General features: G+C 41.7%; 1 protein-coding gene across 1 annotated transcript; it reads right to left on the bottom strand.

Moving 5' to 3' along the window:
* Positions 1–9,171: 9,171 nt before the first annotated feature.
* LOC135503696 (cytochrome c oxidase subunit NDUFA4-like) lies at positions 9,172–12,603 on the bottom strand. Its single transcript, XM_064921844.1, has 4 exons — positions 12,451–12,603; positions 10,881–10,966; positions 10,451–10,511; positions 9,172–9,863 (listed from the first exon to the last, which is right to left on the bottom strand). Exons 1-4 carry the CDS (start codon positions 12,490–12,492, stop codon positions 9,807–9,809), a joined length of 246 nt encoding a protein of 81 aa, XP_064777916.1. The 5' UTR covers positions 12,493–12,603; the 3' UTR covers positions 9,172–9,806.
* Between the last annotated feature and the right edge of the window lie 1,465 nt (positions 12,604–14,068).

The following is a 14,068-nucleotide window of genomic DNA, read 5'->3' as shown; positions in this document are numbered from 1 at the left end:
TATTCCTCAGTGCATCCGTCAATACCACAGAGCAAACGGAAATCAGGGCTGCGACTGCAATATATTGATATGGCTCAATAACAGTTTCAATGAAAAAGTAATAACGCAGCAGATGACGCACCGCGAAAGCATCTTGAACGTTACTAAAAGCAAACGCAAGTAAAATGTTACCACTGCTTCCGATGAAAAGGGCGGAAAGAACTGAAAATGAAGTTCACAAGTATTTATTATATGACCAAGTAATTTGATTGGAGTAGAGTACAACAGCTAACTATATCACTCTAATAACCGTTAATTACATTAACGATCGTTATCTATCTTGCATTGTAACAAAGTTCGCACCGCAAAGATGAACATATTTCCACAAATAACAGTTGAGTTCAATTATGAATGGTTGTCAGGAGAGGACGGTAACGTGTAGACCTACACAAAGTAGCAGTAGCAAGCTAGTGTGTAGGAAAATGTATATGTGGTGCTTGGCAACAGTCCAGTCCCAGACCAGTTGGGGAATTATATGAGTTGTCGGAGCCAAATAAATGATTCAATAAATCATAATCTGCTGTCGCTTATTACTGTTAACTAATCAATTGCGCTTGTAGAACTGTTGTATAAAAGCAATATCACGCTCGAGGTCGTGCTGTTATACTGAATATTATTATCCGTGGCCTCGCACCTACGACCGAATCACAGCCGTGCGGATACTCAGCACTCCCTTTACGTGTGATATTGCTTGACAGATGTACGTTCATCACATTATCTTGGGAGGCCTATAACTAAAAAGTCAAAGACGGTCCAAAGCTTTGAGTCATCTAACACCACCATGAATGAAGATGGAATGGATGACACATATCCAGGCATGGATCATATACATTTTTTACATGTTAATTGGTCGGGTTTGTTACGTTTTCTGGCATCAGAAACTACTGAGAGCCTACAGAACCAGGCAAGACAATATAAAACTCTACAGGGGATGTAGAAAATCAAGGCCAGACCCAACCAGAAGGATGTTTCCCAGCTCCTGGGACTCTGATGCTATACTAAGGAGCAGGACAGGCCTACCAAGATACTTCAAGCGTATCCCTGCTTCAGAGAACTCGATAATGTAAGCAAATGTATTCATTTTAAGTAGGCCTATGCTTCTTTAGCCTGGTTAACACAAGACCGAATCTCAAATGAGATACAGTGTAAGACTGTCTGTCTGTCTCTCTGTCTGTCTCTCTGTCTGTCTCTCTGTCTGTCTGTCTCTCTGTCTGTCTGTCTCTCTGTCTGTCTGTCTCTCTGTCTGTCTGTCTCTGTCTGTCTGTCTCTCTGTCTGTCTGTCTCTCTGTCTCTCTGTCTGTCTCTCTGTCTCTCTGTCTGGTTACATATGAACTCCGGTGGATCCTCGATGGAGGGAACTCCCGCTTCATACCTGAACTGAAGACCAACTCGAGGACCTTATACAACAAGGCACAGATTTATGGAGTGCTCAAAAAGGTGTTGAATCCACCGCTGCTGGACAAAGGTAATTACTGGCTCTGTTGACAAATGGAGAATCCCATGAACGGATTGATTTTTGTATAAATAACTGGCTGCAGTAAATCAAATGAGACTATTTTAGTTTTTTAACAGTGAAGCAGTCAATCGCAATGATGAAGGTTTTACCAGACATGTTCCCATCACCTGTGGTTCCACTGAAGAAGTTAGGACACGCAAGTGAGGCTATGCTTCACATCCTCGAGGTAAGAAATGTGTGCATGTATTAGAATTTATTACTTAACCATAACATACGAAGAGTGTGAATTGTCTTTGTGGTCATATTTGTGTTTGTGTCAGTCTGCAGAAGACCCCAACACCTTTCTTCAGGCGAGACCACTTTTCAGCCCTGTCGTGATTGTCTGCGAAACCAACTGCGTACTGGCCATTGGAACCAAGCCTGTGGTGACCTTCCCAAAAGAGAACATCTATGCCAGCGTGACGTATCTCATGGTGTGTTATTACGCCTTTCACCGAACACACATATATATATTTTTTTTAAATCCGTAATTTTAAGTGCATTGTGACATGTGACAGAAGTCCTCTTGGGTGCCATTCACGACCGGGACATGACTTCTTCATAGAAAAAGGCTATGGCCGAGTGGAAAAAGTTCATTACTGACTAGGGTTGCACAGTACATGTTTTTTATTTCCGGTCCCGATAACAGAACCTTGTGTATTGGCCCATCTGAGAACCGATCCGATAACCTTTAATAAATAGGCAGGGCGTAAAAATCTTAAATATTTTCTTTGTATCCAGACAAATGCACTTGTTTTTAACGTAGCGGTACTGGTTTTAAGATATATTTACTAAACATACAGCCTTACTTCAAGATGATGGCACTAGCATTTGCTACATTAAGCACATTTTCCTACATATTGAGAAAATTATCCAGACAAATTACTTGTTTTTAGTCTGAACGCACACGGTTTAAGATATCTGTGCGTTCTTTGAGACTAGATAGTTTTTACTTGTTTAGAAAATCTTGGCAAGTAAAATTTTTCTGTACTGTTGGCAGATAATTTTGCTTATTTTAAGGAATATTTCCCTCATTTTATTGCTTTTTTCTTGTTTTTGAGAGCTGACTTTTTGCAGTGTAACTACATTTGATTTTGAATACTCATGTTTAAGTTGTGTTTGTTTCTAATTTATGTCTTTCAGGTTGATTGGTGCAAGATAATATTGAAGGCTCACTTTGGATCGACAAGCAGGTTAGCCTCTGTAAAGTCTTCTGATGTATTTGAAGTGTGATTATAGTGTGTTATTTCTTTATAATTTCCAATACTAACCAAATGCCAAATTAATGTATTTACAGTGTAATTATTGTTTTGTTATGCCGGTCTCTGTCCTCCATACTCTCCCTCTCCATAATGTCTTGTCATAATCACTGCAGCTAATAGCATAGCACATACTCAACTTTTACTTGATAATAATCAACGCCAACAATCAACGTAATTTGTACTCCAAACCTAATTGTTTGTCTAAAGGTAGTCTTGTACGTTTCTATTTTTGCTTTAGGTACTCCACTACCCAAATATACATGGATGTCTGCACAGCGCTCATTCAGAAGTAGTCCTTGTTGAGAGACTACACTTGGAAGGGATATGTAAGAATTCTTCAATTTTCCTACTCACATTAATAACCTTTGTACACCACATTGTGCCTACCTAGACCAAATGTGCTGGCTTGGATAATTTCTTCTCAAATAGTTTATTCCATCACATTTTCAGCAGCATAATGAGACAATCGCTAGGAATGTAATTGACTAAGTCTGCTCCGCTAACCCATGTCCCAATAATCCGTCATCACATTTCACATGTACCCTTTACGCTATGCAGCCATTCTAATTCTGTTGATTCTAATCCAGCCTTTTTATTACACACCCTCCGATTGAAGGTCTCAAGGTCACTGTGGCCATTTTGCTCCTTCTCATAGAAGATTCCAAGTGGGCTGTACCATGTCTGTATGTGTAAGGTGGGCTCATTTGTTAACTTACTGTGTGAAAATGACTTAAGTAACCTTAATCTTATTTTTATTTGGTTCAAGTTCCCGTCACCTACCATAATAATACATGGGAATCCCTTTGCGGATGAGAGCCCCGTCCAAGTCTTCCTAGATGGAGAGGAGCTACTCACTAAGGAGCCGGAGGACGACTCCACGGGATTGGGAGTGGCAATGGGGGTCCATTTCTTTTATAATATTTAGTATGCAGCATTAGTGAAAAGTACTACACTGTGCACTACACTGCATGTTGTGGGAATTGATGAGGGGGGTAAATGACCAAAAAATGTTGAATGGCAGACTTGTTGCTGTGGAGAAGGATAGGGGAGACCAGAGCACAAAGTAATGCGAGATCAGTTGTAACAGCCAAATAACTCAAATTAGAAACCACTTAGAAAGTGCTAATGCTTTGTTAGCATCTCTACATGCCTATGGGTTTTATTATATTTTTCATGTATTTAAACATAGCTTTTTTATCAGTAAAATGGGGATTTTGATTGGTATACTTATATCTGGATTTCTAACTTTCAGTCAATAAATCCAAAATGTACTTCTGGCGCCGACAGAGATGGCCGCCTCGCTTCGCGCTCCTAGGAAACTACGCAGTATTTTGTTTTTTTACGTGTCTTTTCTTACATTGGTACCCCAGGTAATCTTAGGTTTTATTACATGCAGTCGGGAGGAACTACTGGTTATAAGAGCAACGTCAACTCACCATCATTACGACCAGGACTACGACTTTCCTGAAGCGGATCCTGTGTTTTGCCCACCACCCAGGACAGTGGATCGGATCCCAGCCGGCGAACCAAAACAACGACACTGTAAAACGGGGCAGACGAAGCGGTCTTCTGGTCAGGCTCCGGAGACGGGCACATTGCGCACCGCTCCCCGATGTCCAGTCTCTTTACAACAAGGTTGATGAAATCCGAGCAAGGGTAGTATAACGGATGAGAAACTGCTAGCTTAGTTAGCGGTGCGCGCTAAATAGCGTTTCAATCGGTGACGTCACTTGCTCTGAGACCTTGAAGTAGTAGTTCCCCTTGCTCTGCAAGGGCCGCGGCTTTTGTGGAGCGATGGGTAACGATGCTTCGAGGGTGACTGTTATTGATGTGTGCAGAGGGTCACTGGTTCGCGCACGGGTATGGGCGAGGGGACGGTCTAAAGTTATACTGTTACAGTAGCATTCCAGAGAGACAGAGACTAACGTTCTTTGCTTCATGGAAACATGGCTCATTCGAGAAACGCTATCGGAGTCAGTACAGCCAGCTGGTTTCTTCACGCATCACCCGACAGAAACAAGCATCTTTCTGGTAAGAAGAGGGGCGGGGGGGTATGCTTTATGATTAACGAGACGTGGTGTGATCATAACAACATACAGGAACTCAAGTCCTTCTGTTCACCTGACAATCAAATGTCGACCGCATTATCTACCAAGAGAATTCTCATCAATTATAATCACAGACGCATATATTCCCCCCCCCAAGCAGACACATCGATGGCCCTGAACAAACTTTATTTGACTATGTAAACTGGAAACCACATATCCTGAGGCTGCATTCATTGTAGCTGGGGATTTAAACAAGGCTAATCTGAAAACAAGACTCCCTAAATTCTATCAGCATATCGATTGTGCTACCAGGGCTGGTAAAACCCTGGATCATTGTTATTCTAACTTCCGCGACGCATATAAGGCCCTCCCCTGTCCTCCTTTCGGAAAAGCTGACCACGACTCCATTTAGTTGCTTCCAGCCTATAGACAGAAACTAAAACAGGAAGCTCCCACGCTCAGGTCTGTTCAACGCTGGTCCGACCAATCTGATTCTACGCTCCAAGATTGCTTCGATCACATGGATTGGGATATGTTCCACATTGCGTCAAACAACATTGACGAATACGCTGATCCTGTGAGCGAGTTTATTAGCAAGTGCATCGGCAATGACGTACCCACAGCAACTATTAAAACATTCCCAAACCAGAAACCGTGGATTGATGGCAGCATTCTCACTAAACTGAAAGCGCGAACCACTGCTTTTAACCAGGGCAAGGTGACCGGAAACATGACCGAATACAAACAGTGTAGCTATTCCCTCCGCAAGGCAATCAAACAAGCTAAGCGTCAGTATAGAGACAAAGTAGCGTCGCAATTCAATGGCTCAGACACAAGAGGTATGTGGCAGGGTCTATAGTCAATCACGGATTACAAAAAGAAAACCAGCCACATCGCGGACCAAGATGTCTTGCTCCCAGACAGTCTAAACAACTTCTTTGCTCGCTTTGAGGACAATACAGTGCCACGGCCTGCTACCAAAAACTGCGGACTCTCCTTCACTGCAGCCGACGTGCGGAAAACATTTAAACGTGTTAACCCTCGCAGGGCTGCAGGCCCAGACGGCATCCCCAGCCGCGTCCTCAGAGCATACGCAGACCAGCTGGCTGGTGTGTTTATGGACATATTCAAATCAATCAATCCTTATCCCAGTCTGCTGTTCCCACATGCTTCAAGAGGGCCACCATTGTTCCTGTTCCCAAGAAGCTAAGGTAACTGAGCTAAACGACTACTGCCCTGTAGCACTCACGTCCGTCATCATGAAGTGCTTTGAGAGACTAGTCAAGGACCATATCACCTCCACCCTACCTGACACCCTAGACCCACTCCAATTTGCTTACCGCCCCAATAGGTCCACAGACGACACAATCGCAACCACACTGCCCTAACCCATCTGGACAAGAGGAATACCTATGTGAGAATGCTGTTCATTGACTACAGCTCAGCATTTAACACCACAGTACCCTCCAAACTCGTTATCAAGCTCGAGACCCCGGGTCTCAACCCTGCCCTGTGCAACTGGGTACTGGACTTCCTGACAGGCCGCCGCCAGCTGGTGAGGGAAGGTAACAACACCTCCACCCCGCTGATCCTCAACACTGGGGCCCACAAGGGTGCATTCTGAGCCCTGTACTCCCTGCCACGCACAACTGCGTGGCCATGCACGCCTCCAACTCAATCATCAAGTTTGAAGATGACACTACAGTGGTAGGCTTGATTACCAACAACGACAAGACGGCCTACAGGGAGGAGGTAAGGGCCCTCGGCGTGTGGTGTCAGGAAAATAACCTCATAATCAACATCAACAAAACAAAGGAGATGATCGTGGACTTCAGGAAACAGTAGAGGGAGCACCCCCCTATCCACATCGACGGGACAGTAGTGGAGAGGGTAGTAAGTTTGAAGTTCCTCGGCATACACATCACGGACAAACTGAATTGGTCCATCCACACAGACAGCATGGTGAAGGCGCAGCAGCGCCTCTTCAACCGCAGGAGGCTGAAGAAATTTGGCTTGTCACCAAAAGCACTCACAAACTTCTACAAATGCACAAGCGAGAGCATCCTGTCAGGCTGTATTACCGCCTGGTACGGCAACTGCTCCGCCCACAACCGTAAGGCTCTCCAGAGGGTCGTGAGGTCTGCACAACGCATCACCGGGGGCAAACTACCTGCCCTCCAGGACACCTACACCACCCGATGTCACAGGAAGGCCATAAAGTTCATCAAGGACAACAACCACCCGAGCCACTGCCTGTTCACCCCACTATCATCCAGATGGCGAGGTCAGTACAGGTGCATCAAAACAAGGGCAGAGAGACTGAAAAACAGCTTATATCTCAAGGCCATCAAACTGTTATACAGCCACCACTAACATCGAGTGGCTGCTGCCAACATACTGACTCAACTCCAGCCACTTGAATAATGGAAAAATGGATGTAAAAAATGTATCACTAGCCACTTTAAACAATGCCACTTATGTTTCCATACCCTACATTACTCATCTCATATGTATATACAGTACTCAATACCATCTACTGCATCTTGCCATCTTTATGTAATACATGTATCACTAGCCACTTTAAACAATGCCACTTTTATATGTTTACATACCCTACATTACTCATCTCATATGTGTATACTGTACTCAATACCATCTACTGCATCTTGCCTATGCCGTTCTGTACCATCACTCATTCATACATCTTTATGTACATATTCTTCATCACTTTACACTTGTGTGTACAAGGTAGTTGTGAAATTTTTAGGTTAGATTACTCGTTGGTTATTACCGCATTGTCGGAACTAGAAGCACAAGCATTTCGCTACACTCTCATTAACATCTGCTAACCATGTGTATGTGACAAATAAAATTGGATTTGATTTCAAATGAATTTGACTTTACAAGTTTGCCACTCACAATGTTATTTGCATTATTGTTTTATTAATATAATACATGGGACATACCTAGAAAGATACTTGAACCTTTTTAAAAGGTTTATTAGGGAAAAGGTTCCTGGAGACTCCTTTAGGGGTTCTGCTGGTGTTGCAATCTGAGGAACCCCTAAAGGTGCCTACAGAAACTTTTTATTTTTAAGAGAATACAAAACATTTCACAGCACATCCCATGCATAAAATGCAACGTCTGCCAATACCCACACATATTGTCTCAAGAAACATTTATATTTTTAATACCTTCAAAGACAAACAGGAAGTCAGGCTAACCTAATTTCAAAAGAGGCCAAGGCATCATCACACTCAATCATGAACAAATAGGATAATTCTTTGTTTTACCAGTGAAGCAGGCCAATCATTTGATCTCGATCATTTTAATTGGAATATGCATTTAGATCTTCTCGAATTACTGTTTTGTGGGCAAATTACAGCAGATGGTGTCAACAAATTATAGCCTATAGGCTTCCTGTAATATATATATTCTCAAAGCCCAGTGGTGCTGTTGAGTTTGACACAAGATTTTGTTTTACTATTCAGTGCATCATCCTAAAATCTCAAATTCCATGGCGTTTTTGGTGTAATAGTGTCGTTATACTATGCTGTAATATTTGGTTATGTTATGTAAAATACTAACCCACTGGGCACACACTGGTTGAATCTCACGTTGTTTCTACATCATTGAAATGAAATTGCGTTGAACCAATGTGGAATAGATGTTAAATTGATGTCTGTGCCCAGTGGGAATGAATCATTAAGTGATCTTCCAAGACATTGATTCAGCTTTGATCTATACTGAACAAAACTGTGAACACAACTCAGTAAAATCGTTTAAATTGTTTAAACGATTTTACTGAGTTAGAGGGAAATAAGTCAATTGGAATAAATTCATTAGGCCCTAATCTATGGATTTCACATGACTGGGCATTGGCCCACCCACTGGTGAGCCAGGCCCAGCCACTCTCCCCACAAAAAGGCTTATTACCAGACAGAAATTGTAGGAAGGCCCATGGAGTTGGTGGAATCGTCCTTTAATGTATTGCCACTTGCTCAGCTGGGCCAGGGGGCGCTTTAATTGGGTCAGGTGGAAACGTCCGACAGATCTCATTAAAAGGAGGAAATGTAAATCGCCTAGCATCACCACTCAAAATACTAAGTACACCTACAATATGTCTAAGGAGAGCGTTATCTTGAGCTGGTCCTGACGATCATATTTCTATCATTGTACTAAATGAGTCTATCAGAGAAGGCACAGTAGAAGCCAGGCATTTATGCTATGTGTTGTGTATTTAACAACTATCAGTTCGACCAAAAAACAACATTACACTGAAATATGAGGACTACAGTAGGCTACGTATCAAATTAAAAGTAATCAGGTTTATTACAGTTAAGCAATAAGAATACAAATGGCAGAGGCTACATATTAGAAGTCTTCAATGTAAAACCAATACAAAATAGTACGTCTATATGCATACAAATCCACTGACAAACTGGAGGTTGTCAGGAGCTAGATTTACAATGTCGCCATTAACATGGGCTTCAACCAAACTTTTATTCTTTCCAGAGCGGCAAATATCAGTAGCCCTACGTCTATAATTAACATCACTTTGCATGGCCCAAAACATTTAATCAAAAAGGTATAAAACATCACACGCAATCTCTAAACTAGTCACCTCACGTCAAAATGGACAGAATAACAGTTTCCCTGTAAAAAAAAAATCCATAACTCATACAGTACAATATAACGTTCTCAAAATTCACAGCTCTTTTTGAAATATTGAAACAAATCAAACAAGACAATTTTGAATCAACATGCCAGGCTGGCGTCGCTAGACGGATCTTCAGCATTCACATTTCGTTAGCTTTATTTTCCCACTACCAACAGCAGTTTAACACGTGTGTTACTGCTGCTATGCACATGTCTGATAGGAACAATATGACTGAAGGCTTTTTACATTGACTGCAGTAAGGTGGGCTGGACCTTGTGCCATTTGGAGAGGAGGAAGGATTCTCAGAATTGAGGTCCCTCCTTCTTCAGGTTCTTGTAGTCTGTGCCTATGGCCACAAACTGGGGAAGACAATATGGCAGGATTTACGTAATCCAGGCCATAAAAATAAGAATGAATAGAAAGAAAGGGTGGCACCATTCAAGTCAATTATGGCATAATGGATGGACTTGCAGCAGTTTTGAGCGTACCCATGCCAGGAAGTAAAATCAGAACGTGTACCCTTCAATCTGTGCTGTGATTTGTCAACTCAACTAACATAATTAAAAATACATTCAGTTAGGATCATTTGAATGAACAGTCTACATTACCATGGCAATCCAGTATCAGTTGATAGAACATTCCAAAATCCCATTGAAATTATTGTCTCAAAATACCAGGCAGCCATTGCAAGTGTACCCATGAGTTTACCAGTCAAATGACATGGTTAGAGCTTCCAAGTCTGTTCTATTCATTTTCAAGTCTATGATCCAGGCAAGCACAGTAATGCTCTTGGCTACTTATATTGATCAAAAATATATTATTGACTGGTACTATTGATAGGCTGCATTACTATTACACTGTTGTCACATGTAACAAGAATTGTTTAAGATAGTGATTCATTCACTTTGTGGAGCTAAAGTGTGCTCGGGTGTTAACACTACGGTACCTTGTACTGGTAGGTAGGGTCAAGTTGATTCCAGGGCTCAGGGTTGTTCTTCTTGTTCCAGCTGTCAAGTGACACAATAGTCAAAGCTGGCCAAAGTAGGACAGATACAAATGGGATCAGAGGGAACTGTATTAGTCTGCCTGCGAGCAACTATTCATTAGCCTGCCTGCGAGCATCTATTCATTAGCCAGGCATAGTTTCCAAACACTGACAACAGTGGTATAGGCCTTTAGTAGTGAATTGGAAATTGATGCCCTAGAACTGCACAAGAGGTGGGATTACCAAGAGCAGTCAATCATGAACTGATTTAGCCTAGGCTTTACGATGCAAAAGGGGATCCACTACTTCGTTTTGATTTGATAGTATTAAGAAATTGATTAACCAATATTGAGACAAAAGAGAATGGAGAGTAAGGGTGAATGAGTCTTACTTAACATGGGGTCCATTTGCAAGACGGAACAAGTACATAGAGGCTCCTCCTATTCCCAACAAGACGACGAGGAACTGGGGGATGAGCTATGAGAGGGTACAAAGATAAGGAGTTAACATGAGCATGGCATTCATGGGTCATAGAAATCTGAGCATTCTTAGACACCTTTTGTCAATACAGTTTTCCAGTAAACAATGGCCAGCTAATCAAGCCGATTACAAATGGAGGGATCCATAATATACTTTGTTCTGTCATGCTTGAGGTCACACACGACGCTACTGTGTCTGTCCTGTTCAGGGAGACTCATGTGGAACTTCCTCTTCATATGATATGGTTGGGCAACTCCAGTCCTAGGGGGCTCGAATGGTGTCATACATTTTCCCCATGCAGCCTTACCTAAAACGCCTAATTAAACCAATTGTATTCTAAACTGGAGATCATGATTAAAGTCAGGTGTGTCAGCTAGTGCCGGAGCAAAAGTGTCAATCAGGCCCCGAGTACTGGAGTTGCTGTCCCTGCTATAGACCAAGTGTAAATAGCTATGACTCAGGGCTACCCAAATCCGATCGGTCTCCAGGACCAGAATTGGGCAGCCCTAAATGTAGTCCGTTGATAAACTGTATTAACTTAAATCTAATGTATTGAGTTTCTAGCCTTCCTCAATGTTCACTTGCCTTCAGTTAGCACACATGGCCTAATGGCGCTTTTAATAAGGAGGAACTGAAACCATAACGCACAACAGCGTTAGATACAATTAGTTGTACATGTTCATGGACAAAAAGCGTGTCCGTTGCCTTCTCAAAAAGGTGGTATAACTTTAGCAAGCCTGCGTGAATGTAGCCAAATAAATGCAGACCTCGTTTGCCTTGTCTAGCCTATAGTCAGACATGACACTGGTAGCAAATCCTATGGCGCAGTCCAAATGTTGATCCTGCTGCACAAGGTGGTTAGGCTAACTTGCATCCCTGGCAGTGGAGGCTGCTGAGGGGAGGAAGGTTCACGTCTGAAACGAAACAAATGGAATGGCATCCTGTTTGATACCATCCCAACAACCTCCCGTGATCCCTGGAGTTTTCGCGTTTGTTTCTAAGCTCCCATTTTGACAGAAACCCGATGGAAATCCTTGCTGATCTGCGTTGAGGACCTCTAGGCTAATGCAGCCTATGAGATGGTATAGTTTTTTGTACTATTTCAGTCATATCTCCAGTCTTTAAATCTCACTGTCACTACACATAAGCGAATAGCCAGTTTTGTGCCCCTCTTTTAAACAAACCATTCACCAACAACGTCAAGACAAGAGGACAAAAATCACTTTTTCAACCACCCAAATAATTTGGGAAAATTAAGTAATGCCTATTTAGAAGTAATTTTTCATTTCAAGTACCCAAATGACAGTCGGTCTGTGTGGACAAATGATGTTGTAAACTGCAATTAAAGTCATTTTATAATTTAATTGAGCAACAACTGGTAGCACATACACACTGACAGAAGGAATTGTCTTGCAATATTATAGACGACTAAGTCACTTGAAGCAATAAACCGTAGAACAAAAATAAGTAGGTATTCTTACCCCTGGATGCTTCTTTGCGTGTCCCATCGCTATTCTAATCATTTTTGATTGCAGTTGCTCTAATTTATTATAAAGGTCAAAATTATTAATATTATATTAATTGTGACTAAGTAATATTAGCAGTGATTCCCAAACCAGCCACTTGCCTCAACCACTCTTATAAACTCGCTTGGAGGGCCCTCCGTAGTCACGTGTTGCTGATCAAATTCCGAGGGTGATTTACATACAGACTTGTGGCCAGGGGATCAATAGACCCATCAACTTCGGGACACACTTGTGACTTCAATGATTAAAATCCTGATCTACATTTCAATTATAAAATAGCATGAAATTCAAAAGACAAAATGTCCGTTGTTATTTTATAAGATATAGGTTAAACCTCAGTATCAACTTGTCATTTGGGACAAACCTCGAAAACGGACGCAAACAAATACACGTGTGATATAACTCGCCATTTGCTGTTGCTCTACTTTTTGGTTGTTATATTAATTTCAAGATTATTATCCACATTTTAACAAGTCATTTGAAATTAAAAACATTGTGGACGCGTAATAAAGACGGCCTCAAACAAGCTTTTTGGTATCCAAGATTAGACCTGTTGCGTTCTCTGCCCGGGATGGGCTCTCAGGGTTAAGGAGATGAGGAATGTGTAGATGTCATCTTGTCCTCGTACTATATCTGTCCTCTTGGGACATATTGAGCATAGCATGTACTAGCCATCAACTGGGGTTTAGAGCAAATTGATTAAACAATCTTGATTTTTTTTTTAAGAAGAGAATGCAGGCATAGCAATGTTAGCATTCTTACATGCCCTTTGTCAATTGTGTCCCTGTAAACAATGACCAGCTGACAAAGCTGATTACACAGGGGGGATCCATAATACTTACCTCTGTCATGCTTTAGGTCATACGACCGATGATGCTACTTTCTCACTATGTGTGTGCGTACAAAGTTTAAAACAAAAATGAAACATTACCTAAGAGAAATACTTAAGAGATGAGAGATTATAAGAGAGAGAGTAGCTACTCATGAAAAGCTGTACTTGCCACAGGCAAGAGAACCAGAAACACACTTCCTGCTGCTCTTAGGGCCATTGTGGCATTTCCCTCTCTGCAGTAATAGAAACATTGAAATAGTCAACAAAAGCACTCTTTATAGCTGGTTAATACCTAAGCTGTGGTGTAAATAATAACTTATTCAACACAAAATTAGTTCCCAATGTTGCTCTCAGCCCGTTTTATTCACATCACCCAAATACGTTGAACAACGTCATATCTTGGTTTTTCAGCCACATTTCACTGATTCCTATTTATTGAAAAATATTTATCTAAACGACTTACTCCGCCTTTCCATAGTGAAGGACAAATTATAAAACACGTTCCTAATTAATGGACAAATAAAAACGAAGATGTCTTGATTGTGTAGGCTATGCCTTCAGACCCCAGAATACTAGGTGGAAGCACCTTTGGCAGCCATTACAGCTGTGAACCCTTTTGAATAATATTCTATCAACTTGAAACAAGAATTAGGGCAAAAATGACCTTGTCTTGAATGCAACCATCTAATCGATGCCTATGAAAAGGCGAGACTGTCACGCCCTGGTCGAAGTATTTTGTGT

The sequence above is a fragment of the Oncorhynchus masou genome, chromosome 18 (genome assembly GCF_036934945.1).
Source record: "Oncorhynchus masou masou isolate Uvic2021 chromosome 18, UVic_Omas_1.1, whole genome shotgun sequence".
NCBI lineage: Eukaryota > Metazoa > Chordata > Actinopteri > Salmoniformes > Salmonidae > Oncorhynchus > Oncorhynchus masou.
This window is presented reverse-complemented; position numbering and strand designations above follow the sequence as displayed.

Excerpts from the sequence above, each read along its gene's own strand:
- LOC135503696 (XM_064921844.1), bottom strand. The coding sequence starts at position 12,492 with ATGATTAGAATAGCGATGGGACACGCAAAGAAGCATCCAGGG. Across the intron at positions 10,967-12,450 it reads ACGCAAAGAAGCATCCAGGG|CTCATCCCCCAGTTCCTCGT; the intron begins GTAAGAATACCT and ends ACCCTCTCATAG. Across the intron at positions 10,512-10,880 it reads GCAAATGGACCCCATGTTAA|CTGGAACAAGAAGAACAACC; the intron begins GTAAGACTCATT and ends GTCACTTGACAG.